Below are 27486 nucleotides of genomic sequence, written 5' to 3'. Positions count from 1 at the left end.
TCATCTACCAACCATCAACCATGAAGATTCTTAGCTACCTCCTGGTTTACCGAAGGTTCCTGCTCATTGTCCTCACTCCACTACTTTTACTTCCACTCCCACTTATCATCAAAACCAAAGTAAGTGACCTGCTTTGAGATGTAATTATTTTGCACCTGTATGTAAAGACTGAGATTCCCAGATCTTTTCAGATTCATAGAATTATAGATAGTTTCTGTTGGAAGGGATCTTGAATAAATTCATTATGTTTTCATTTTGATTTTTTTTTTTGGTCAAAGCATTTTGGCATAGAATTGTAGAGAAGACAGATTCAATGTAAAATTCTGTACTGGATGCATGAAGCTCTGAGTCACATATTTGTTTTCTTGTTCAGAAATGTTTTTCCCATTTAACATCATCTAGATTACAATGAAAATCCTGTCCTTGCTATTACCTTTTGGACACTTTTAAACAGCTCTGTATGATTGACAATGAAGATGAACTGTCAGGAAGAGAGCTGCATTTACTTTTTTGTTTCATGAAGGATTTTAAGTTTCATAGGAAATGACTGAAGTCAATGACCTGATAAATTTCCTCTGGTTCCTAAATAGAGAAAAGTCTATGGCAGGATATCTTAGTTTTATTTTCCTTGGAATAAATTCTTCAGGCATTCACTAATTCTTGTGACAACTCCAAGCTGATGAAACAGCTATCTGAAGATGTTGTTAATGATTCTATTTGGTATAGCTCTGATGTCAGTAGAATGAAATGGAATTCTCCTGTGATGCATTATCACGTGCATTATACATATCACGTGTGACAATACATGAAAGTTAATTTCAGAAATGCTTGCATCACAGGTAGTGTTTACAGAGCAACATGCTTCACACTCACATCACAGTTTCAATATTTCAGTTTCCTTTTCAAGAGGAAACTCACAGGAAATTCTTAATGTGGTAGGACTTAAATGAGATGAACATTTGCTAGGTGAATTTTGACACTTTCAAATTGTTTAATACATAGCAAAAACTTCTTTCCAAAAATAAATGATAGCTATAGCTGACTGACCTAGATTTAACATTGTTGTTCTAACAGCCAAAGGTTCCAAGAGCCACATCATTCAGCTTTCCCTTTCCCAGTACAAATCATCTGTGCTGCTGTTGGGCAGTTTCATACCCTAACCAGTGGCACCAAAAGTTCCAAGCCATTTTCCTTAAAAGCATAAATATAAATCAAAAACACAAAAAAGAAGTTCCTAGAATTTTAGAAGAAACTAGACTCACTTCACCTCATTATATTTGGCTGTAGCTGCATTTTACAGGCAACATTGAAAAAGATTCTCCTGGCAAAAAAAAAACAAGAAAGAAAAAGAAAAAACTCTTGTTTTTCAGGAGTTTAAATAAAAGACAGTCATTAAAATTACAAGTCTTAAAAACAACAGCTGTGTTTCTTGTCAATCTTGCACAAAGCTTTTTTACATTAGATCATATTCTTGCCTTATTGATACTGATGACAAAACTTCATTGATTACAGGAGAGACAAAATTTGACTATGAGTTCTCCTAGAGGCTTAAAGGCTTGCTTGCATATAGAGAATGTTTGTGATTTATGGTAATTCATGGCCTGAGAATGCTCCAGAATGACCTATGTGATTAATTGTCCTTGAAGGATTAGGCAGCTGACTTTTTTCCTACCTTTCCTAAGTCGTAGAATTTAAATAATTTTACTATCTCTTAGAAAAAAAATTATTCAGAACTGTTTTATAGCCTATGTTTTATATCTTACCAGGATTGTCAATGGCACACAATAAGTACCCTAAATTCAGGTCCCTTGACTTACACTTTTTCCGGGTGTGGGGAATCTCTCTATTGACATAGCTGTGATTTTTTCCACTGGATGATCAACTCATACTTTTTGTTGGTGCCTTTTGTATTCTAGGAAGCAGAATGTGCATACACGTTGTTTGTAGTTGCCATCTTTTGGCTCACGGAAGCTTTGCCACTGGCTGTTTCAGCTTTGATCCCTGCCTTTATGTTCCCATTGTTTGGTATAATGGGATCCAAGCAGGTAAATATTTTTTTCTCTCTTTTATGTTGTGGATATCAAGGATCAAAACTTCAAATAAAGAAATGCATAATGTTGAAACCTGTCAGGCTAATCCATGGAGTGCCAATCACAGTAGTTCTGCCTCAAGATTTGCTTACATGCTTTGTCCTCAGGACTTGTTTGTATTTCTTTAACACTTTTTTCTATATTATGATTCAGAGGTTAGATGCCAGTCAATAGGAAAATGCTAGTTAGATATAAAATATCTTAATGTTACAGATGTGAGGTGTCACACTAATGACCCCATGCAAAATGCTGAGTGCAACCCCATGTGCAAAATACATCTTCATGTCAAAGTGATGACACCATACTCTATGTTTAAAGTTGTTACTGTATTTGTTGAACAGATGACAAAAGTAATAAAAGCAACATTTCATTGGTGATTTAGTCCATATGTGAGATGTGACTGATAATTTTAGGTTGTTCTATCGTAAGCCCTATTTTTTATTTTGTTTTAACAATATGCGCTTTCGTGCATTTACTCTTGCAACGTTTGGTTAAATGAAATTAACAGTTCCAATGAACTTAACAGTTTACTTTTAAGCCAAAATTTTTTCTCGATATTTATTTCAGTATATAATCATACTGTATTTTTTTTCCATTAAATTGATAATACCAAGTACTAACAGAAATTAATAATTTAGTTTAAAAAAAAAGGTTGGGTTTTATTTTTTTGGTTGGTTGGCTTTTTTGTTTTTTTTTTTTTTTATTTCAGGTGGCATCTTCTTATTTTAAAGACTTTCATCTGCTGCTGATTGGAGTAATTTGTTTGGCAACGTCAATAGAAAAGTGGAATTTGCACAAAAGAGTGGCTTTAAGAATGGTGATGCTGGTGGGTGTCAAGCCTGCATGGTATGTGCTAAACAATTGTCTTGAAGGACAAAAATACTTGTGGAAATCTACGTATTCCAGAAATAAATGCCTAGTGCTTTTTCAATAGTAGAAATCCAGCCTTTCTTTTCTACTCAAAGTAGATATTTGACTTGATATGACTGATTTGCAGGTGACACTTCATTATTTTGCTGAGCTCCTAATTGAAAGTTCCCCTACAGTGATTCTGTTCATAATAAGGATCCTTCTGGACAAAAAGAATGGTTAATTTGTGAATAATATAGGGGTCCTGTTTCTTGATGGTGTTTGGAACATTCATACCCAATGAATTCAACATAAAATCTGTTTTATGCTGATTATTAATTCTTATTTCAATAGTGTTTTCAAAATTCTGAACATTCCCAAAAATACAAGAAGACCTCAAATACACAGTGAGGAAAAAAAATCATAAAACTAAACATGTGGTGGGGAAGGAAAAACACATTAAGCACAATGTCTTTACTTATGTTTTTTTTCCTTTGTCTACATATGAAAAAAATATCAAAGGAGAAGAACTTCCCCAGCTGGATGAGGTGATGAGGGAAATGAAACCACACTCTCTGCTTACTCACTATCATCATATATCTTATGAAGTGAAAACTCTTTGCTTGCTTTACAAACTTGCAGAAAAGGTTTAGGCCCAGAAATGCACCTGTCAGCACATCAGTAAGGCTGCAGATAAGATTTGTAGAGCAAGTTTGGCTTCCCAGAATACATCATGCTCATGACTCCTTGCCAGGAAACAGACAATGACAGGAAGCAAGTAGCCAGAAAGTCAGAAAACCCAGGTCTAAAAAATGAGATGGTCTAACTAATAGCACCTCATGGAAATGCTGGATTATTTCTATTCCTCAGTGATTTGTCTGACCTAATTATAAATATCACACGTATTTTGTTTAGGTTCTGTATGTTTTGATAGCTGGTAGCTTTCTGTTTAGACAAAATGTTCCTTACAATCCTGTTCTACTGCCTTCCATTATCTTTGGCCGTATTCTTGAGCTATGTAGATTTAGTTGTTTCAACTTCTATTTGGTTGATCACTCCTAAATTCTCACCTTTTGGCCAAAATCTTGAAAGGGAAAACACAAGTGGATGGTGTGCCATGCTAAGCTGAACATTGCTGGGGAACTTGCTGTGGGCAATCCAACCTTCAGCCAGCTGCTGAGGAGACCTAGAGTAACTCCTGAGATTAGCTCAGTTGGTTAGAGCATGGTGCTAATAATGCCACGGCCATGGGTTTGATCCCTGTATGGGCCATTCATTGAGTTGGACTTGATGATCCTTGTGGGTCCCTTCCAACTCAGAATATGCTGTGAAACTCCACAGACAGTGTTGTAACCCTGAGGAAGCAGTATCCTTCCTAACTAGCTCATCACATTTCCTGATCATGACAAAGGGATGATAAGATTATGATGAGACGATTGGTGAAGGAGAGGATCTACCCATCTCTCAGCATCTGCTGCTCATTAGCAGTGCCCACGGCAGTGATGGTGCTGTTCTCTGCACCAGCTGTCCTCTGCTGCTCACAGCAGTCCCCAACCAGCCTGTGTACATTGGAGACTCATCCCAGAGATACCACTGGAGGAGGTTTCTGCATTAGAGGTCATGAGGGGGTGCAGCAGTGAAAGTAGAATAGCAGGAGACTTCTGGATTTTTCATTATGTATTCTTCTGAAGAAACAAACATATATCAGACATAGTGTGGCCAGCAGGACCAGGGCAGTGATTGTACCCCTGTACTCAGCACTGGTGAGGCCAAACCTCAAATCCTGTGTTCAGTTTTGGACCCCTCACTGCAAGACAGACATTGGGATGCCAGAGCATGTCCAGAGAAGGACAACAAAGCTGGTGAAGGAGTTGAAGCACAAGTCTTATGAGGAATGGCTGAGGGGGCTGGGGTTGTTTAGCCTGGAGAAACAGAGGCTCAGAGGGGACTCTCTACAAGTACCTGAAAGGAGGTTGTAACCAGGTGGGGGTCAATTTCTTCTCCCAGGTAAAAAGTGATAGGACGAGAAGACATGGCCTCAAGTTGGACCATGGGAGGTTTAGATTAGATAATAGGAAAAATTTCTTCTGTGAAAGGTTGGTCAGGCATTGGAACAGGATGCCCAGGGAAGTGGTTGAGTCACCATCCCTGGGGACAATTAAAAACTGTGTAGATGTGGCACTTAAGAACATAGTTTAGTGATGGACATGGCAGTGTTGGGTTTAGGGCTGGACTTTATGGTCTTAAGGGTCTATTACAACCTAAATGATTCTATGACTCTGTAAAGACCTCCTGTCATTTGACCACGCAGTCTGGTCTGCAACTAGCAGAGAAAGATGAATATGTCTATGCAGCCTGCGAGGACTGGAATGGGTAATAAAACATTGATTGTGTACTACATAGCCAAGAGTGACTTTATAGTTCAATGTAAATGAAATTATCATCCAAGGTTCCATGCAAAATATTTTTTTAACAATACCACAGGGGAAATAATGCAGAAAAACTGAATGCAGGGGCTGAACAGGATAGAATATATTTTATTATTTTGTCATCACTTTCAGAGTTCCTCATTAGAGCCCACTACATTGTACAAAATGGTCACATAATCATCAATCCATCAAATGCTGGAAATTTATGATGAACGGTTTTGAAACATGTTAGTGAATTCCTTAATTTGCTTTGATTTTTAACCCCCCTGCAAGTTCTACTAAAATGGCATTTCTCTACAGCTTGAAAATTCATATTCAGTGTGCTTATCCTGACCAGTAATTTCTGCGTAAGAATTTGTCCTAAAAACACAATTCTTCTACAGCCTCTGTCTGAGGACCTAACCGAAAACTGCCTAAATTAGTGGGGTTTATTGATGACAATTTCTGTTAAATCCGGTCCACATCTTGCAGGTCTACAGATCATTTTATCATTATGCAATTAAAAGTGTACAGAGGAAAGACAAGGTGTCCCTGCTGAAAAAAAGTCAAGTTTGAAATGTTGTTGCTAATGTCTGAAATGAAAGGCTGTGAGAGACATTTTGAATGGTATTTTTACATGATAAAATAATGTTTTCACAATTTTTATATAATTTTTATATTGGCTTCATGTGCTAAGTAGACCTTCCATTTTTTTGTGGAGCTCTTGATCAAGGCTGGGCAAAGAGCTTTACAAATCGCACAGATGACTCCTGAGAAAATGCTGCACCACCACCATCGCTCTACTCAGTTGGTCTCTCACTGTGGTGATGCATGGCAGGTGTTTAATGGCAATGACAGCACCTTGGAACAGGAAGTCAAGAGGACTGTTCGCATTCACAACTCCAAGAAATGCAGTAAAATGACATTGTGGCCTGTATTCTAAATTTACAGCCCAACTTCACCAGATACGACATGGAATGTTTGATTTTTCAGTCATTGATATACTTCAGTGTATTGCATCAGTGCAATCAGGAATTGCACAGATGCAATTCCTATTTGTAGTAAACTTAGAAAAAGTTGTGCCAAGACCAGACTAAGGCATTCTAATGACCTTCCCTTTCCCTTTTAATATCAAAGAAGATGTTTATTGAAGCCCCAATAATTCCTGTGCCTGGCTTGGTGTTCTGATTAAGAACTAAGTACCATTTACTGAATTGTTAATATTTCTTCCCATAACAACTGGACTGGTATCTAGAGGACTTACAGCCTAAGAGATAACTCCAGGGGTTTGACCTGGATTGTATAATACAAGATTAATAGCATTAGCAGTATAGCCATTTTAACTCTCATTTGAATTCATGATGTGTACAGTGTTCTTTCTTCAAAGATGGCTCAAATATAATTCTGTAAATAAACATTATTGCTTCTACTTCAATTGACAACATATTTGAACCTTTAACACTAAAATATGGCAATTTCAGTGTCTTTGATCAATTCTAATTCATAAACTTCCTCAAAAATCAATTACAGGCTTTAAATTTTTTGTGTTTCAAGCTTTCTGTTGAAAAAGTTTTCCATTTATATTAAATAGACTGGTGATAGGAGATGTTACGGTAGCAGTCACAGACTCGTCTCTCCTATTCCAGGCTTATGCTGGGTTTCATGGTTAGCTGTGCTTTCTTGTCGATGTGGCTCAGCAACACCTCTGCTGCTGCCATGGTGATGCCAATTGTAGAGGCTGTAGCTCAGCAGATCATCAGAGCCGAAGCAGAAGCTGATGCACTGGAGATGTCTTGCTCTAATGGCTCCGTCAACCCAGCCCTGGAGCTGGACGGTAGGCACACGCTGCAGCTTCAGTCCTTGCCCGCCCTCACTCAGCAGTAAAAAACACATGAAATACAATTAAATGGCTGGAGAAGTACTATCGTCATTACATGCTTCATTGTGACACTTCTCTTGGAATACCATGTGTGAGCTCTCTCATGTCCACAAAGATTGATTAAAACTGTACAGGTGCAGAAGATGGCAGTTTCATGAGAGGAGGAGAGAAGGGGAGAGGCTGGCTTATCAGTCTAGTAAAATGTCTGAAATATTACTGCAGGCTATAGATACACTGAGCATTAAATGTTAGCGGAGAAAAGAGCTCTTTAAGGTCTAGGGTAATGTTAGGAGAACAAATGAATCTGAACTGGTTTCCTACACAGTTCGATTATAAGTTAGAAAGATTTCTCCTCATTAAAAGACTCAGATTCTGGGAATAGGGGTCATGAAGGAATAGCGAACAACGCAACTGTTTCTCAGACCAGCACTTACAAATGTATTCATGGAACAATGTGAAGTGATTGCATGGAATGGAACATGCTGATGGAGCCTTTCCAGTTTTGCTCCTTTAAATGCTTATTTGTCTTTGCATCACTGTCTTACAGAACACATAGGAGAATGTGAAAACACTGAGTGGAAAGAAAAGCAAATTAATGGGTAATTGTTATTAATTTACTAAATTCTGCTCTAAGAATTCTTCTAAATAGAATATTTGTTTATTACAATACATGCCTTTGTTTTCCAGATATAACAACAATGTCGCTAGTACTGTGTGCACAGTTGAAAAGGAAAACGAAAGAGGAAACGAACAGGTACTTAAAGTGTCTTTTTATTACACAGTGTAACTTAGTTTTAACCTAAATCTCACTTCTATGCAACACCTAACATGGCACAGGTAGCAATGAATCTAGTTTCAAGTGAATAAGATATGTGTGTAGTCACACATATACACACAGTTTGCTTATCATCATCATCATTATCATCATCCAGCGTACTTGTAACAAATGTGAATAGAGCCTTCCTAAATCTTCATTTGCGAAGCCTAGCCATGACACACAGTTTGCTTATATAATCATGTCATTAGTGGTTTTGTGCTCCCAGTGTATTTTACACAAGTTAAACCAACCTCACCAGAGTACAAAGTTGATATCTATGCTGCGTATATATATCAGTATATATAAAGGAAGTTCTTGTCTCAGTAAAGACTGAGACAGATCAGGAAAAGGACTTCAGAATTTGACTCTTCCCCCTTTTCCTTTGCATGAATAATTGCAGTACCATTATAACAACAAACCAAACCACACTGCTTACAGCTATATTGCCAGCAAATTGTCTTGCTCTTCTAAGGCATCCTTGAATCCTATTTTTGTGCCTCATGATGAGCCCTTCATATATATTAATTGGTGTATATACTTTCTAAGCAGAACCTACCACCTGCTGAAGCAGAGAGAAAAGGCAGAAAGGACAAATACAGTGGGATTCTCAAAGTGATGTGCCTATGTATTGCGTATTCTGCTACCCTTGGAGGGCTGACCACAATCACAGGAACATCGACTAATCTGATCTTTACTGAGCACTTCAATTCGTAAGAGACTATATTATTTATATTCATTTTAATCCAGACTTCTAACATTATTCTTGAGCTCTCAAATGGTTCCCCTAAAATGCATTAGAAACTTTACCCTTTGATTTGATATTACTTGATTCTATTGCTTTTTTAAATTATTTGTTAAAGAGAGAAAATGAAATTGCATGGTTGTATTTGCTTTACACAGAGAAAAGCTATAAATGATCTGCCAACACATGCAAGGAGATGATCATTCTTTGCTTAAGTAGTACTTTACTATTTGAGTAGCTGCATGGAAAAAGATGGGCTTGCCTGAGGAGGAAGGCGCTACTTGGTATGAATAAGACAGGTACTATTAGGTTGTAAAGAGCTGTTCATTTCTAAGTGAAGCAGGGGTTAAGTCTGGGTCTGCTTAGCAAAGACCATCAGGAGACTTACAAGAGGCTAAGCATTGTTGAAATGAGAAATTTAGGTCCATTAATAAATGAAAAAGAAAATAATTTCAAGCCAGTCTGAAACCTGCATTCAGTGGAACACCTTGTTTTGAGGTTTTCCAAAGCATTTTTTAATATTCCTTCTCATATTTAAGTAGAACTGCTTTGGAAAGAAAATGGCAGATTTAATTCCAAAGCTCTTGAAAAACCAGTAGTTCTTGTTGAATTTTTTTTTCTGCAAACTATTTATTGCCAGAAGTATGTATACTCTATTTTTGAAATAGAGTAAAATAAAGTACTATCCTTTGGTTACCCTCTGCTCACCGTTTTGTGTTGCACATAGCAAAATGGTAAAGACCAGTTATTGATTGCATCTGTTGTGTTTTCATTTTCCAGAGGGAATAGGTCTAGAGAATAAATAGTTCAGTGTGTGCTGTCCATCCTTGCCTCAGGCAAGACCTGTAGTAGATAATCCAACAGCAGGTAATCCAACCAGTATAATGTAATGGATCATTTTGAAAAATCATTTGAACTGATTGTTCTGTTTACCTGAGGAATATTTGGTCTGGAGATGAAGAATACCTAACTGTAATATTCAGATTAGCAGAAATACACAAATATTCAGCCCTGTACAAACCTACTGTGGAACCTAAACACAATAAATTAACATATTATAATGGCATTGAATTTTTAGCATAAAGTTTTTAACAGCTGGTTTTATTTCTAAATACGAAATTATCCCACGTTTCAAGAAAGATCATAAACACTTTAGCAAATGATGAAATGCTAATTGTTACAGTTATGTCAGATTTTTCCTATCTTGCAATTTTTAAATTCAAAAATTGATATGGCTAATCATGTAATACAAGGTACATAGCCCTGTAATCAATAAATAATGTAACAGCATAATGCTTTTAATTGTTCTAGTTTAATTGTCTCATCATTATACAGTTGCAATTTAGAGCATCACCTCAAGAAGATGACAGGACTTTTGGCTTTGTCCCTGTTAGCACTTTATTTGCAATATGTGTAAGCATCATAGTAAGTACAGATCAAACCTAAAATGTGCACAGTGCTTGAGAGAGCATTTATGATAAGCATTTACAGCTTCAAAAACCTATGTAACCATCAGAATTATTTTCCTTCTAGCAAGACATGAAATACAAAAGATTGGCTAATAATCAGAAATAGTCATTAGAGACTCTCTGGACATTTTTATTTCCATTCTACCTGACTTTTTTGCATCAAGGAGGAAGGCTGTTTAAGGAGGCTAGAATTTTCTCACTTTAGCATTAAAAGCTCACTCAGTAAAGTTGAAGGAGCTAAAAAGAAGAGTAATTTCTATTCACAAAGTAAATTGTAAAACAGGCTTTCATTATGCTGCCCTTTTGACTCTCTGGCATCTTTCACATTCAAGAGCAAAATAATTTAAATTGTAAATCAGTCTTTCATTACGCTGCCCTTTTGACTCTCTAGTATCTTTCACACTCGAGCAAAATAATTTCTTTCAGAAAACCGGAGCCCCTTTCTCCTTTTTTTATAAAATCACAAGGCAGGGAGAGCTCTGGTTGAATGGCCCACATCTGTAACAGTAGGTTAAGACAGCCTCAAAGAGACAAGGTGACTGGAGAGACAATCCACCTAGCAAATGAACATTCCTGGAAATCAGTAATAATAATTTTGATTTTAATCAGTTTTGAATTGCTTACGGAAGTTTTAAAAATACAAATCTCCACTGTTGTCTTCTATGTTCATTGGAAGCTTTTTCATTTGAGTATATTTTCTTGTGCTAAAGTCTCATCTCATAGAACTGTTTTCTTTCAACTTCTGTTTCCTTGTAGTCCTAATGGTCCTTTAATGGTAATTAACGAGAGGCCCTCCCTTGCCTACTGAACTCAGGTTAGACACATCTCAGTCCATGTCAGATCGCCAGATCTGCTGCTGATCCAGTGATCGAATAACTGGCACAGCTACTTCCTGTAGTGGTCAGGAAGATAAGGAAAAGGATGGGAGGGTGAGGGAAGAGGATACCAGAGGACACCTCATGCTGCCAGCCAGAAGCACTGTCTTGCAGCAGTGCATTCTGGCACTTCTCACAAGTCTTCATTCCTTTGCAAAGCTCAACTGAACATGTTTTTTACTTTTATCCAGACGTTACCCAGGTTGCCAGTGCATCAATTTTGGATCCTGGTTTATCCTCTCCTTCCCCATCGGAGTTATTATTCTGCTGCTGTCCTGGGTCTGGCTCCAGTGGCTTTTCCTTGAGTTTGAGTAAGTAAATGGTATAATCAATAAAACTAAAGGTAACTGGTATAAAAGATAATTTGCACCAGGAGTAAATAGTGAATCTAAGTTTAACAGGTTCAATAGGAAGAAAATGGAGCAACAGTGATTTTGTGTCCTTGATCAGTATGACCTAATCTCTGGATGGAACAGGAATTTTCTAAAATAGGGGATCCTTGACTATTTAGCTCAGCGTAAAAAGTCTGTATAAAAAATGAGTCATCATTAAATAATGCATGCTTGCAAGACAGACAAATACTGAAATCTTATATATTTTGGTCTGACTGGAAGATTCACAGTCAGGAGTATGCCCTTTCATGGAGTCGGGGATTGTTTTTAATACTTTAACAATATCTGAGTTATGAACTGACTATATTTGTAAATCTGAAGTAAAAAACTTCTGCTTCTTCTAAGTTCATGTGTGGTGGTATGGTAAGGGTTTTGTCTTTCCACAGAGCTTGGGCTTTTATGGTTTTGGAGAGGACATACTTCTTTTGGGCTGATTCTTCAAAGTCTTGCTCTCCATAAGTTCACTAACATCTGGAGAGATAAGTGGCACACCAATCTTCCACAATTACATGGCTACTTATGGTGCAAGAGACGAAAAGCGAGACTATTTTTAAGCAAATAGAGTCATCGCACGCTTACCACTCTATATGTGAACATACATTGTTTTCTTTTTCTTGATGGTCATTTTTCTTGATTGTTTTGCAATGTTCTTTTTAACACTGTGTAAGACACTTAGCCAAGAATGAAAACCTAGCTTCTAGCAAATACTCTGCAGGCTACTCATGTGATACAAACTTTTTCATTCTAAAACAAAGTAAAACAAAGTCATAGATGACTTTCATTAAATAGCCAAGTTATATATTTGATTGTTTCAATTAGTTTCCATGATAAAAGTTTCATGCTTCCTGGGCAAATGAACTAGTCAAGAACAGGACGCATTTTGTTGCAGCCTCTGTCAATCTCCCACTGGACTTTTTCAGTTAATTCCAATATGCTCAGTTCGTGATAATTAAATGGGAGATACTGCATTGTAAAGTGATATTTTTCCCTTTGTAAAGTGCTACTGGTAACTGATATTAGAAAAGTTAGACTTTTTGTTTTTCTTCTGTATACACTAATATACACTCAGCAATACTGCTGCTTTACATTCCAGTTTTAAAAACATGTTCAAGTGCAGCAAGAAGAAAACAGCTAGAGAAGAGGCCTCATCACAGGTGATTCAGGAGGAGTATAAGAAACTTGGACCAATGAGGTATCTCAAAATATAAATCTGCAAACAAGAGCAATTAAATACAAGTGTGAATTTAAGAATATTGATAACTCATTCTCTTTCTGCTACAGCTACCCAGAAATTGTTACACTTGTCCTATTCATTCTAATGACCATTCTGTGGTTCACCAGAGATCCTGGCTTCTTCCCAGGGTGGTCTTCACTTTTCCCAAAGTAAGTTGTCTCTTTTGATACAGCAGCAAGAACTGTACTGTGTCTTAACTACATACCTTCTTTTCTTTTCAGTTTTCAAAAATGAAAATATTTTCAATATTTCAGAAATATTCCAGGCTGATGCTGTTGCAAATCTTTGTAGTGTCTACAGTATAGATAAACTCTAGAGATTTCACATATGCATGTGTGCAATAGCTGAAATGTGTTAAACCCATTACAGGATAAAATCAAGGGACTCGAGCACAAGTCCTATGAGGAGAGACTGAGGGAGCTGGGGTTGTTTAGCCCGGAGGGGAGGAAGATCAGGGGAGACCTCATCACTCTCTACAGCTACCTGAAAGGAGGTCGTAGCCAGGTGGGGGTTGGTCTCTTCTCCCAGGCAGCTATCAGTAAGGTAAGAGGGCATGGTCTTGAGCTCTGTCAGGGAAGGTTTCGGTTGGATATCAGGAGGAAATTCCTTACGGAGAGGGTGGTTAGGTGTTGGAGTGGGCTGCCCAGGGAAGTGGTGGATTCTCCATCCCTGGAGGTTTTTAAGACGAGACTGGATGTGGCACTTGGTGCCATGGTCTGGTAACAGTGTTTGAACAAGGGTTGGACTTGATGATCTCAGAGGTCCCTTCCAACCCGGCTGATTCTATGATTCTATGGTAAGCGCCTCCTAAGAAGGATTATGCCTAGGTTTTAGACTTGATCTGGTGAGGAAGAACGCATAATGATTAATGTCACAGTATCCCACTTCCTCATCAAACATGAAATTTCAATAATAAATCTTTGATTAGAATTTTTTGATCTCCTGCACTCAGTGACAGCCACACTAGTATGCATACAGGCCAACATCCCCTGTTTTGGCAGCTCAAATTAATGCTATAAATTACTTTCTGTTCATACATAACTCCCTCAACATCACAGTTTAACTAATGACCAAAAAGCGAAGAACTATTACATTGTTTTGCTTTTTGTTTCAGGTTCCCCAGGATCACCTGATTTTTTTTCCTAAGTAATCAGTCAGTCTTACAGGAACTTATAATACTGTGATATCTCCTTTTCTCTTGCTGTACTTCCGGTAATTTCAGTTCTCTTTTTCTGTGATAAAGGTCTGAGTTTTGCTCTGGAGTGGTGGGAAGTAGTTGCAGGATTGGGATGAACAGGACTTAGTGCTGTTTAGGTCCTTACGGATTTAACATTTATTATTGGATGGCCCAAAGGCCAGTGCTAGACTAGGATGTAATTTTCAATTTTGTTTTCCTGGGCATTTGTCATAAATGAAATTGAACCTGTTTCCATCATGCCTTCTCTCTTTAAACATATTTCCATCATTCATGCACTTACACACCTTCCCCAGTGCTCTTCCAGAAAGTCTGGGAGTGGATGTTACCGGGAATAATTGTCACACTTTGAAGATTTAAAGCATAAAGCAAAATTATTTTGTGCAAAAATTGTCATTATAAAGCATATTGAAAATTAAGATTGTTTTAAAATTATTTACTTTTAATTGTAAAAAAAATTGTAAAAAAGATCATTAACCCCCCCCATAACAACAGCAGAGCTGATGATCATTGTCTCGTATGAAACACTGTATTCTTGAAGGGGTTTTGGAGTGTTGACCTAATCAAGCAATCAATCAGCTAGCTAAGCAATCAGGCTGGCTTGGCTTCTCTTTCTGCTTCATATTAAAATTCAGTGCTTATTGAGCACTGTTTAAAGAGCTACATCTGATACTGAAAAACAGGCATTGATAACAACCTTTCAAATATGGGACTTATGGCTCAAATTATTTTTTTCAGTCCAGAGAGCCACATATTCACATTTGAAGCTAGTTACCATTGTCTGAGGAATTTTTTTCACTCACAGGGAAATACAGAACATTCTCAGAATAAGCATGGTTACAGGTTCTTCACAGGGACATTACTTTTGAATGCCCTCTAAAGTTTTCCTTGGAAGGGAATGCAAACACATGTCATGTCACATTAGGCTGAATCATGTTATAACTTGCATGAGGTAGCCTGAAGAGATATAAAGCTTCTGTTACACCCTTTAGGAGGAAAGAAAGCATTTCTAACTATTCAGAACTTGTCTATTTCCAGATAGCTCTCCTTTATCAATCAATTACATTAACAGGCATAAACCCAGGCAATAAGGTTTATACTTTCTGAGCAACAAAAACTCAGTCAAGATACATGAGTGGGGCAAGGGTCCAGCACAGGTATAACTGGGAGCAAGCCATCTTCTTAAAAAAAAAAAACAAAACAAAGAAACACAACAAAGAAACAAGAAAAAGAACTCAAACCCCAGGAACTGTGTTTCTGTCACTGTGATGCGACATCTGTGGGCTTCCAGCAGTGCAATGAACTGTAGCTCATATCTCTCACACTCTTGCTCCTGAAGGTACATGCACACAAAATTGTTCAGTGTTCTGGATTTAAGTGTACAGATAGGCATGTGCACAACTTCCTTAAGTTTATGGCACAGGAAACAAGTATAAGGAAATTGTCTCCACCCTTACAGAAATCTGCTAGTACTTGCTTTCCACAGGATGATATCCTGCAGTCTCGAGCAGGCCTCAGGGAGTTCTGTCACTTGAAAAAAGCTTTGACCTTGTGAAAAGCCACAATATCAGAGCTATAAGTATGAGACCATCCCACACCAGTGAGTGAGTCCTATCAGCTGGGAATCATACCACTCTCAGGCTTTTATACCAGAAAGGTCTGTCTGATCCTTTATTCTAATATGCTGAAGGTCAGGAGAGCTACATTGTTCTCTGTGTTAAGCCCAGTAGATATTTATTTTATTAGAACATGAATTTCCAGAAAGAAACCAGTCTTGATGTCAGGGTGGCAAAGCCCAGGTTCCTTGGATTTTGGAATTTACTCCTTTCCTTGATAGTCTATCCTGGTGGGTTGACCTATGTGGTTTGGCTGTTGTCAAACTCACATCTTGCTTTCCGTCTGAATATAACTTCCAGCTCCAAGTTCTTGTTGGATTAAAAACTTTTCTGTGATTGCTGCTTTAAAAATATATGTATAAGATAATCATATCTCTTTATAAGCTTGCTTTGACAAACTAAATTAAATACTCAAAGTTTTGGTTCAAAAAAGAAATTCCTATCACTCTCACCACGCATGTTCATGTTCTCAGCCCCTTGTGTGCATCCTCACAAGTTACTGAATATCTCTTTATTGTGCAAACACTGATATTTTTGAAATCCTAGCAGAATACTCATATTTAATCATGATACTTTCCCACTTTTTAAGCTAATTTTTTAATGTCAGCCAATTTTTAATCCATATTTGTGCTGTATCAGTGCTGAGTAGAGCTCATTTTAACAGCTTTATCAGATGTCTTTCAAAAATAAATTACATTTTTGAGAAAAATTTGTAAATCTATTAAAGACTAATCCATCCTTTGCTGTCCTGTCCTGTGTCCATTACCTCCCTCTGGGAGAAAACAGCAAGATGTTTTAATAAATATTGTATAACACTACTGAGAGCAGCACAGGCTAAAAACACCTGTTTCCTCCCCATCAGCATAGGATCACATATCATTTCTGCTACAGCAGTTTCCTTCTATGTCCTGGCCTGATTCCAGGCTGTAGAGTATTAGCTTCAATTAGAGGAGTTCCAGGGTGGCCTTTGGCCAGGACTATAGGAACCTTATAAGAAACAGTAAGTTCAACACTGGGCTGCAGCCAGTTACAGATGATCTCTGCAAGATGGGCTTCCCTCCCTCTTCCTTAGATTATTGCTTGAATGTACTCATGCCTTTTTTTGCATGGTTTATTGATTTCTTTCATTCTAATACAAGACCACTATGTATTTTTGCCGACAGCCCTGTTCTCTACAATGATTTCAATTGCAGTCATGTGAGATGTCCTGAATCAACAAGTTTTTTGCTTTCTTATACCACAGTCAGATTTGCAGTCTTATAAACAGGTAGATGCTGTATGTGCAGTTGTATTACTACTTGGATAAATGCACTTTGAACAAATATTATCTCATTCTGTTCAGAATGGCATCATGTGTGTATCTTTGTAACAGTATGACTAATGGTAGGTTGTTGTGTGTGTTCCAAGCAGGTTTTTTGAGAATGGTGTTTTGCATCAGGAATGCTAAGTTTTGTGAGCAAAAAATTGCACCTCCCTAGTTCAACAAGCATAAGTGCAAAGTGTAAATGCAAAATGGGGAGGAATGACCCCTGAAGGAAGGGGGCTGCAGGGTCATCTTGACAATGTTTAAATCTACATGGTATGGAGCAAAGAGGAAAGAGTCAGGGTCTTTTTAGTGGCACCCACTGACAGGATGAGAGACAATGGGCACACACTGAAACTTGCGGGAGTCCTGAACATCATGTAATGTTTTTTACTTGTGATGGCAACCTAGAGAGGTTGTGGGGTCACCATCCTAAAAAACTGTCTGGACAGAGTCCTGGGCAACTGGTTCTGGGTGACTCCACCTGAGCAGGGAGGGGTTGGACCAGATGACCTCCCAAGGCCCCTTAACAAAATCAAACGTATGAAAATGCAGCTGCCTAGAAGAAAGGGGCAGCATGAATTGTTTCTGTATCCAGACCTTGCCTTCCTTCAAAAGTCCTAGCAAGTCTTAAGAGAATGCAGGATAGGATCCTAGAGGAGGAGATTTTGGATCTTTAGACCCAGCGCATCTGGTCCTACGATAAGGGTGATTTATAGGCAGAACTCTCTAACTATATAACCATAACAACATATATTTTTTAACCATAGCAAATACATTTTTTCAAAATGTATTTTCTATGCAGGCAGACACTAGGAAGCAGGAGACACAAATTAAAGAATCACTTCAATTTCTAGGGCAGCTTCATTTTGTGACAATGTTAGCTAAAACTATGCTGGTTTTGGTGTCAGTGCGCTATGCATATTAAGCTTTTTTGAATTTCACCTAACCAAGCAAAGGGATTATGTGTTTGTAGCATAAAACCAGGAGAAAAAATTTTCCTTTCAGTGAAAAGCCCTTATTTAGTACAAAACAGTAAGCTGCTGGGAAGATCTGCTGGGAAGTTATTATTGGACCTACTGTAGCTGTATATTCAGAAAAGCATATGGTCTGAGGCTAAGAGAACAAATATATTGGTATATTGGTTCAGAAAATCTTACAGAAAAACTTGCAGAAAATTGAAAAAATAAGAAAAGTTAAGAAAATGTTTGCTTTAACTTTCTTCAGTAAAATTTTTATTCATTTTTAATGACCATCTTGACTGAAATAAGAGAGACTGGAATACGTCACCTTCTAACAGTCTGTAACAGACTCAGATGGATGCGTTAAAATGGCCTTAGAGCTCAGCTTTGCACCTTGCCTGATCTTAGGGCTACTCTGTACAAGTTAGAAGGATATTGAATTAGTTTAAGAAGCAGTAGTGCAAACAGTTCTCAGGCACTGGAAGTGACCAAAACAAATATGACCCTTGTGACTATGACCCTAGTAATGACAGCCATAGGAGGATGAAAATTAAGCTACGCTGCCTTATCTTAGCTACAAAAACATCACCCTTTCTGTGTGGCAAAACAACACATACTTACTCAAGATGTTTATTTATGAATTTAGAGGAACTGCATGAAACATTTCTACAGATGTGATGAGTTGACTGTGATTGTCTGCCAGGTGCCCACCCAGTTGCCCTCTCACTGCTCCTTGTCATCAGGACAGGGAAGAAAACGAGGTCAAAAAGCTTGTGGGTGAAGATAGGGATACTGCTTATCAGTTTCAATCATGGGCAAAACAGAGTTGATATGGGAAAAATTAATTTAATTACCAATTAAAAATAGAGTTGGAAGGTGAGAAACAAAATCAAAAACTAAAACACCTTTCACCCACCCTCTTTTTTTCCAGGCTCAGCTTGACTCCATTCCTTACTCCTCTGCCTCTTTCCACCACACCAAGTGGTGCAAAGGATGGGGAATAGAGGGTTCTGGCCAAGTCTACAGCAGCTCTTCTCTGCTACTCTATCCTCCTCCTCAACCTTTTTCCCCTTCTCCTCCTGAATATGTATATTTATGTGGGTTTTTTCTTTTTAACTTCTCCTTAGGTATAAAAGCTATATTATGGATTCAACAGCTGCCTTAGTGATAGGCCTCCTGTTCTTTATTATTCCAGCAAAAACATTGTCTAGGACTTCAAATGGAGAAAACAGTTGAGTATACTTTGATATAGATTTTACTACAATAAGGTACCTAAGATGCTACTATAAATAGAACTTATTACACTGGTTAGAGGAACGTTGTTAAGTAATAATGCTAAAATCTTAATACAGGATAAAATCTTACTGGGATATAAAGCATCCCTGGCCTGGAAGTCAGTGGCAACAATTATGCAATGTTAACAGCAGGAGTTAGTGCTGTGCAGGAACCTGCTGCCTGCAGCCTATCACCACAGGTGGAAACCTTTCCATTGACTGCAATGGGCTTTGAAATGGGACTGAATGGGGCAGGGCTGGGCTTATTTTTGGAAAATTTTACTGCTTAATTAAGGTATCCTATAAAATTCAAAATAATACATGAGTTCGTTATCATGTAACTTTTCCTCTTCAAAATGAAATATTCCCTAAAGTATACTTCTAGCTTATCCTCTTTATGCATTCAATTGTGCTGCTGAAATCAATGAGATCTGGGGGTTCATAGAGAACGCAAGACCAGAATCTAAATGAGCCTAAGTGAAACAGCCTTTGCACAGCAATCTGTGAATAGTGCAGTCTTATTGAGTAAATTAAACTCATTGATATCCCACAGCTATCTTCCACATAGGGAAGGAGGGGAAATGGGCCAATGTTCCACTGGTGGAAACTGTTACAGCTCTTATGTCTCCAAGCTGTGACAGTTTTCCCCAGTAAAGATCTGTCCCCAGAAGTGAAGGTTGATTCCATCAGAGACTTTCTTCCTGTTATTGCCTTTGAATTTTTCCAAGTACTTCCTCAGAGAGATTATTTCAAGAGCTTGTCAATATGTTTTTAAATGTTGTTTGGGGATTTGGTGTTTGTCTTTTTTTTTTTCTCTAGCCGTTTTTGGTTACACTCCACTCATTACTTGGAAGGAATTTCAGTCATGCATGCCCTGGGAAATAGCTATTCTCGTTGGTGGCGGGTTTGCACTGGCAGATGGCTGTGAGGTAATGCAATTTATAGAAGATACTGAACAAATAGCATGACCCACAACAGGAGCAACTCAGACATGCAGTGAATTCAGTTATTCTCTTGTTTTAGCAAGTTATTCTGTAGCAATATTGAACATGATAAATGTGATGAATATTCAAGACATTCACAAAGCAGGTTTACAAAAAAAGAAGCTTCCTTTGTCTTCCAAGACAACTGATGACTACTGTTTCTTATGTAATTTAAACCTGATGGTGGTAGGAGTTGTGAAGACACACTGTTTCCAAAGCCTTAGGGTTAATGTCACATGTCACTGAAGTACCTCTAATGTGAACAATGGTGGTTACTCAAGTAAATCAAGCAGGTTTGGACCTAGACTGTGGTTATGGAGCCTGATATATGCATATTACCATTTTCTGATAAGACTCCACTAACCATCTCAGAGGTACAAATATAAATAAATGGAATATAGTTTGCATGGGCTCCTATAGGGCACAACTGAATTAGAAAAATGGTCTTAAAAATATGTGGTAGGAATATGGAAAATATTTCCAGTGTTTTTCTCTTTTACATAAATATTTTGCAAGTAGCGGATGAGTAAAGTCTCTTCTTCACCATTTTTTAAATTTTTCTTACAATGACTTGCTAAACATAATCATGTTGCCATATTCCTTATGCAGGTTTCAAAACTTTCTGAGTGGGTAGCAAGTAAATTGACCCCTATAGGATCATTACCATTGTGGCTGGTTATCCTGATATCCTGTCTTATTGTCACTTCAGTAACAGAAGTAGCCAGCAATGCAGCTACCATTACGATATTTTTGCCCATACTATCTCCTTTGGTGAGTATAACAAATATTATTTTTAATCAGAATATGCTCTATCATCCATATAATAATACAGCTGCATAAGGAAGCAGTTTTTAAAAGTCTCCATAAAACACTTCATGCAGTTTTTTTTTCCTGTTCTGTATTGTGCATTGGATACTTGGTTGTTTAAAGTATTTCTTAAAAGGGATGAGGAAAATTTAGTAAAATTAGATAAAAGTTCATGGTGTGGTCTAAATCCAGTCAGCAACCAAGTACCACACAGCTGCTTGCTCACTCCCTGACCAGCATGACTGGGGAGAGAATTGAAAGAGTGAAAGCTAGAAAAGTTATGCCTTGAGATAAAGACAGTTTAACTCAGAAAGCAAAAACTGAACAGGCAAGCAAAGCAAAACAAGGAATTAATTCACTGCTTCCCATGGGCAGGTGGGTGTTCAGCCATCTCCAGGAGAGCAGAGCCCCATCGCACATAGCAGTTACTTGGGAAAACAAATGCCAACCCTCCAAACATCCTCCTGCTTCCTCCTTCTTCCCCTCACTCTATATACTGAGCATGTGGCCATATAGTAAGGAATATCCCTTGAGTCAGTTTGGGTCACCTGTCCCAGCTGTGTCTCCTAGCAATTTCCCATTCACCCCCAACTTCCCTGCCAGTGTGGCATAAGAAAAGTAGAAAAGGCCTTTGCTCTGCATAAGCACTGCTCAGCAGGAGAAAACATCTCTATATTATCAACACTGTGTTCAGCACAAATCTAAAACATACTAGCCACTGTGAAGAAAATTAACTCTACCCCAGCAAAATCCAGCACAGTTCAACACATGAAAATTAATGCTGTTATTACTATCTGTGAATATTTGGAGCTCTTAAAAAGGACAGCTCTCTTACAGTTTCTTTAGGACCGCATCTTCAGCAAAAATGGTTAACACTGCAGGTTGTCAGCAAAGAGAGGGCTAATAGATGTGCTTTACACATAATTCTCATTTCTTCTGTCCTTAGCTCAATTCTGTCCTTTCTTCTCATTATTTTTATCAAAACATCTGATTTTTTCTTCTTCAAAACTTACTGATTGTCTTCTAGTCTGTCGATTTTCCTCTTGGCCAGCCTAGACACATATTTATGCCTTTTCCCTCTCTTTAAAAGAAATGTTAGTCCTCTTTTCACAGAATCACAGAATCATTTATGTTGGAAAAGACCTGAGATCATCGTGTCCAACCTTTGACTGATCACCACCTTGTCAACTAGATCACAGCACTAAGTACCCCGTCCAGTCATTTCTTGAACATCTCCAGAGATGGTCACTCACCACCTCCCCGGGCAGCCCATTACAATGTTTAACAACCCTTTCAGTGAAAAAATTCTTCCTGACGTCCAAACTGAACTTCCTCTGGTGCAGCTTGAGGCCATTTCCTCTTGTCTTATTGGTAGTTGCCTGGGAGAAGAGGTCAACCCCTATCTGGCTAAAACCTCCTTTTAGGGGGTTGTAAAGAGCAGTAAGGTCACACCTGAGCCTCCTTCTCTTCAGACTAAACAACCCCAGCTCCCTCAGCCTCTCTTCATGGGACTTACCTGTTAGACCTTTCACCAGCTTGGTTGCCCTTCTCTGGACTCACTCCAGCACCTCAATGTCTTTCTTGTTGTGACAGACCCAGAACTGGACACAGTACTCGAGGTGTGACCTCATCAGTGCTGAGTGCAGGCAGATGACCACTGCCCTGGTCCTGCTGGCCACACTATTTCTGATACAGCCCAGGATCCCTTTGGTCTTTTTGGCCACCTGGGCACACTGCTGGCTCATGTTCAGCCGTCTGTCAACCCCAAGGTCCTTTTCTGCTGGGCCACTTTCCAACTACTCTGCTTCAAGCCTGTAGTGCTGCATGGGGTTGTTGTGACCCAAGTAGAGGACTCATCACTTTGCCTTGTTGAACCTCCTACAACTGGCCTCGACCCATTGATCCAGCCTGTCCAGATCCCTCTGAGATCCTTCCTACCCTCCAGCAGATCAACACTCCCACCCAACTTAGTGTCGTCTGCAACTTCACTGAGGGTACACTTGATCCCCTTATTCAGATCACCGATAAAGATACCAAACAGAACTGAACCCCTCATTGAATTCCTCTTATGAATTGCATACAAATGCAACTTTATCATCTTTCTTGCAGTGTTTTTGCTTCTCGTGTCTGTGAAATGTGAGCAGCCTTTGCAATAGTGTTATTTTATGGACTCAACTACAATCAGAAAACATCAGGCATGAATTTAAAGAACTCTCAGATATAATCTCAAAAAATGAGTTATCATTTCTCACTATTTAGACTAGCATTTCTATCTACAGTTCACTTGTGGTAATATAAGAAGTTTGTATTTATGTATTTAATTTGACAATGTATCCCTTGACAGCTGTACTCTCTTATTTTTCAATAGGCTGAAGCCATTCATGTGAATCCACTTTTCATTTTGATACCTGCTACCTTGTGTACTTCTTTCGCATTCCTGCTTCCTGTATCAAACCCATCCAATGCCATTGTATTTTCATATGGTCATTTAACTGTTATGGACATGGTGAGTTTTAAACAAAAGTCCCTAAAGGGGATTTTTAACATTTTAAAAATTTTCTTCAGTATCTTGATGTAAGTTTCTGCTTCCTTTTTCCTCTTTTTCAGGTGAAAGCTGGTTTGGGCATTAACATCATCGCAGTTGCTGTAGTTATGCTTGCAATTATGACATGGATAGTGCCTATATTCGATCTCTATACTTACCCAAGTTGGATACCAAACATTCCATCTACAAATGACACTTGGCTGTAAAAAAAAAAAAAAAAGTCTTGTTTCTTTTCTCACATGTGGTGAGTCACTTAAAATGCTTTTTGTCACCACAATGATAAGGACTTACACTACTATAAATGCCATATTTCACAGTCCCAGAGACTGATGATCCAGTCTGAGAGTCTAATCAGGAAGAGTGCTAGACTTTCTAAATATCACAGTTAGATCAGGTTTCTAATCTAGTTCAGCTAGTCTGAATTTTAATATCTTCATGTTGTGAAGGAAAAAAAAAAATTGCATAGCCATTATCACTGGCAGTTTGCCCCCATTCTCAGGGTAGCAGAATAATGAAATGTACATTTTATTACTTCAAATATGTGTTCTTGCTATTTTTTATTTGGGGGTTGTCAGAGAACATATTAGTTTTCTGTTTTCTAGATTCAAACTCTGTTTGAAACAATGTTGATCATAAACAAAAGATCAGGCAGGGGACTCTCTTGAACACATAGTTTACAGACCTGTCAAAAATGCACAGAAAAATGGAGAATAGCAGCATGACCACCTAAACCGCACTTTATCTATTAAACACCTTGTAACCTGGAAGAATACATACTTCAGCATATGTTTAGTCTAACTGCTCCCAAGACCTCACCGAAACATATCATTACTGCTGTGAAAAAACAAGAGTAAGAAAAATTAATATTTCTCTGGATCGACATGTATTGATAGATCTGAGTTGATCTATATAAATGGAGACTAAATTATCATCATATCTCTCTGCCAAAAGTAGAGATAAATCCCCTTGATGAATGAATCCATAAGACAGAGTGCTGAAGATCTGACACAAACTGTCAATCAAGTGCATCTTTGCCTGCAGGCTCATGATCTCTACAGGACAGGTGGTAGTTTAAGGTTACTAAACGGTGTTAATGTTGTAATGTTCTAAACACAAAACAGTGCAATGTAGTCAGAATGGAAGTTGGAGTTCAAAGATATCTTCAAATAATGATGTTCTATTTGGTTGCTACATGTTTTTCACCAAAAGGACTATCACCTTACCTGTTGGGAAGACCGGTGATAATTTGTAAAGAGCATGTAGCTAGTAGTCTGAATGAAAGCTTGGATCATGCCTTGGGACACCTGCATGATAATTGTAAACCTGTCTTTATAGATAGTGTAAATTATCCATTTTTCCTAGAAACAACAACCAAAAATGCTCGTTTTTTGATTAGATAGTTTACATTTATTTTTGATAGTGCATATTTAGAGATGTCAGTCATGACTTCTATAATGCCAGAATACAGCGTATAGTATTGTTGTATATGTAGTATGCTTCCTTTAGTTACTAGTTGCAGGTTCAGCTGCAGTGAATTATTAAAGAAGCACTTTTTCTTAATGATGGTGGTTTTGTGTAAGTAGTTGCTGTCTGTGCATGCCACCACTCTTTTAAGCCTGACTGAGGCTGCTATCTCTTTAGGATGTCAACCCCACGTTTTTTAATGCAGTGGCAAAATAAGGCTATGGCCATCACTAGCCCAATCAGGAGCTGCCACTATACGAATAATGATAACTGATCCCCTGCAGCAATGATTATGATTACAGATATGCAACATTTGGCTAAATGAAGTCACGTACCAGTGGGAAATGATTATGCAAGGAACTAATCCAAGATACAAACCTTGGATTATACTATATGGTGTTCTCCCAGAAGAATGTGCAGGGCAGGAGCTCCTGGCTTGTGCAGGCCTGCAGGCACAGAGAGGAGAAACAGCTAAGAGAATGCTCTTATTTTAAGGTTCCCAGGTATGACCTTCTAATTCTGTCAGTAATTTCCAGATTATTCAAGAGCAGCAGAAACAGTGAATCACAGAGTATTTCAAGTGGAAGGGATCTCAGGAGACTATCTTATCCAATCTCTTGCTCAAAGAAGGTTAACACTGAATTCAGACCAGGTTGTTTGAGGATTTTTCTAGTCACACCTCAAAACTCTCCAAGATGTAAACTGCACAACTTCCCTGGCTAATGTTCTCCAGTGCTTTACTGTCCTTGTAGTGAAATATTTTGTTTTTAAACAATCATATTCATTTTAGGCTAATAGATTCATTATTGTCCCTTTTATTTGTGATGGATTCTTTTCTGTTTGTAAAACTGTCTTTTTCCTTTTTAATTAAACATGAAAAAGGGAAGACAGTCCTCTTTGTGGCCTTATGTTCACCAGTCCCAATGGATGTGATATTTTCGGTCTCCACAGGTCTGCTCTGCAGTATTATAATCATGTGGCAATTCTTTTTCAGCCAAAGGAAATTTATTAACTGTTCCTGAACTGTTGCCGAGTTTTATTAATGTTCGCAATACAAAATTGGCTGTTGTAATCTTAGTCTTCTTGAATATGGCAAGGTCTACAAAGGTCCATGAGTACACTACGCCATGAAATCAGGCTTTGACACTGGTATTTCTTCTTTAAGTTACACATCTTCATGGAAGAAAATAAACATTTTGCACCATTTAAGAGAACTCCTCAGAAGTTGTCAACTGTACTAAGCGATACAGTTTTCAGTATGGGCTAAAGCTCAGTTTGTGCCAGATGATTTTCAGCTGTTCATTTTATTTACGTTTTGGTTTATTCATAGAATCATAAATAATATGACAAAAAAGCTCATCATGTCTGAACCCTCACATAATTCAGACCATAGAATTTCCCTAAATTACTTTTTTTCAGGACAGAAAGTATGGTTAAGTATCTTAGTAAACAAGAAGAGAGTCAATTTTTTTATTGAAGGATGCACTTTTAACAACTGTTTTCACTACCATTGGTGTATGCAGTGAAAAATATGCAAAGAGAGAAGGGAGAGCCTTGTAAAGAAAGTCAGTCATCTGTTGGGCCACGTGTTTATAATTTGTCTAAATGAAATGCAGAATTATACATAAACTGACTTTCAGTGACCAGCATTTCATTGTGTCATAATGTACCAAATTAGTGACAAAAATTAAATGATCAAGCATGAGGTTTTTGGAGATTGCATCCTGTAAGTAAGCCACTTGTGAATAAACAAGTTTGTAGTAGTGGGAGTGTAGGGTTTCACCAGGATTTTTAACTTGTTTAGCCAGAAGTTTAAGGAACGGGTCAGACACAATCTTTGAAATTATTTGTTATTTTTGCTAACTGATTTTTAAAACTCTGGGGAACCTTTTAAGTAAAAATTAACAATGCTGCAGTGTATGGATTAATATTGCTAAAACTTTCTCACCCGAGAACATTGAAATGGAGGAAAAAGAGAATTTCAGAGTGTGGCTCTCTGGGTATGTAACAGGTAGATTTGGCTCTGGCTGCAGGCACAGAGCACTATGCTGACTGCCAGCAGAAATACACTCTACGTATGTTGCTATTGTATTCCTTGCTCTGACCAGAATTTGTATTATGACAAATGGTGGAAATGCACCTATAATTATTTTAAGAGTTGATTAATATATAATGACATTAACAATTTGTAAATTGCTTTGTATGTAATTTCCATATAAAATGGTGTGTTTTTTCTTTGTCTCAGATGAGTCTAATTAGTCTACTGTATTAGTATATAAGTAATATTTATGACTTACTATTTATTTGTGGTCCATTCCTGATGAATTAAAAGGAGCCTTTGCCATGCACTTCATTAGAGAGATGTGCCAGGTCTTTGTTCTCCTTTTCTATGGCCATGCTATATTTAATATATTTTCACTTTGCTTTTGGAAGATGTACATTTAGCTTTCCAGAAACCACAAACCATGTGAACCCTGGAAAAAGCTTCTTGAATTTCCTATTGTTGCAATCAGATAGTCAGATCAGTCCTGCAGTGTAAATCCCCCTATGAACATTTAAAATGAAACGACTGTGTTTGTTTA

The 27486-nt window shown here is 37.9% G+C and overlaps 1 protein-coding gene across 2 annotated transcripts; it reads left to right on the top strand.

Moving 5' to 3' along the window:
- On the top strand, positions 1 to 27486 carry SLC13A1 (solute carrier family 13 member 1). Of its 2 annotated transcripts, none has more exons than XM_027679169.1 (15): positions 1 to 119; positions 1917 to 2045; positions 2800 to 2936; positions 6994 to 7181; positions 7774 to 7825; positions 7914 to 7980; positions 8593 to 8753; positions 11321 to 11440; positions 12615 to 12713; positions 12803 to 12904; positions 18959 to 19062; positions 19925 to 20034; positions 20698 to 20859; positions 23264 to 23401; positions 23503 to 27486. In XM_027679169.1, the coding sequence occupies exons 1-15, from the start codon at positions 21 to 23 to the stop codon at positions 23644 to 23646; spliced, it is 1812 nt and encodes a 603-aa protein (XP_027534970.1). In that variant the 5' UTR covers positions 1 to 20; the 3' UTR covers positions 23647 to 27486. The 2 variants fall into 2 exon arrangements, with proteins under 2 accessions (XP_027534970.1, XP_027534969.1); XM_027679168.1 differs by having other exon boundaries at positions 8590 to 8753.

This window comes from Neopelma chrysocephalum, unplaced genomic scaffold (assembly GCF_003984885.1).
Source record: "Neopelma chrysocephalum unplaced genomic scaffold, ASM398488v2 Primary Assembly neopelma1_45, whole genome shotgun sequence".
In the NCBI taxonomy this organism is placed as follows: domain Eukaryota; kingdom Metazoa; phylum Chordata; class Aves; order Passeriformes; family Pipridae; genus Neopelma; species Neopelma chrysocephalum.
This window is presented reverse-complemented; position numbering and strand designations above follow the sequence as displayed.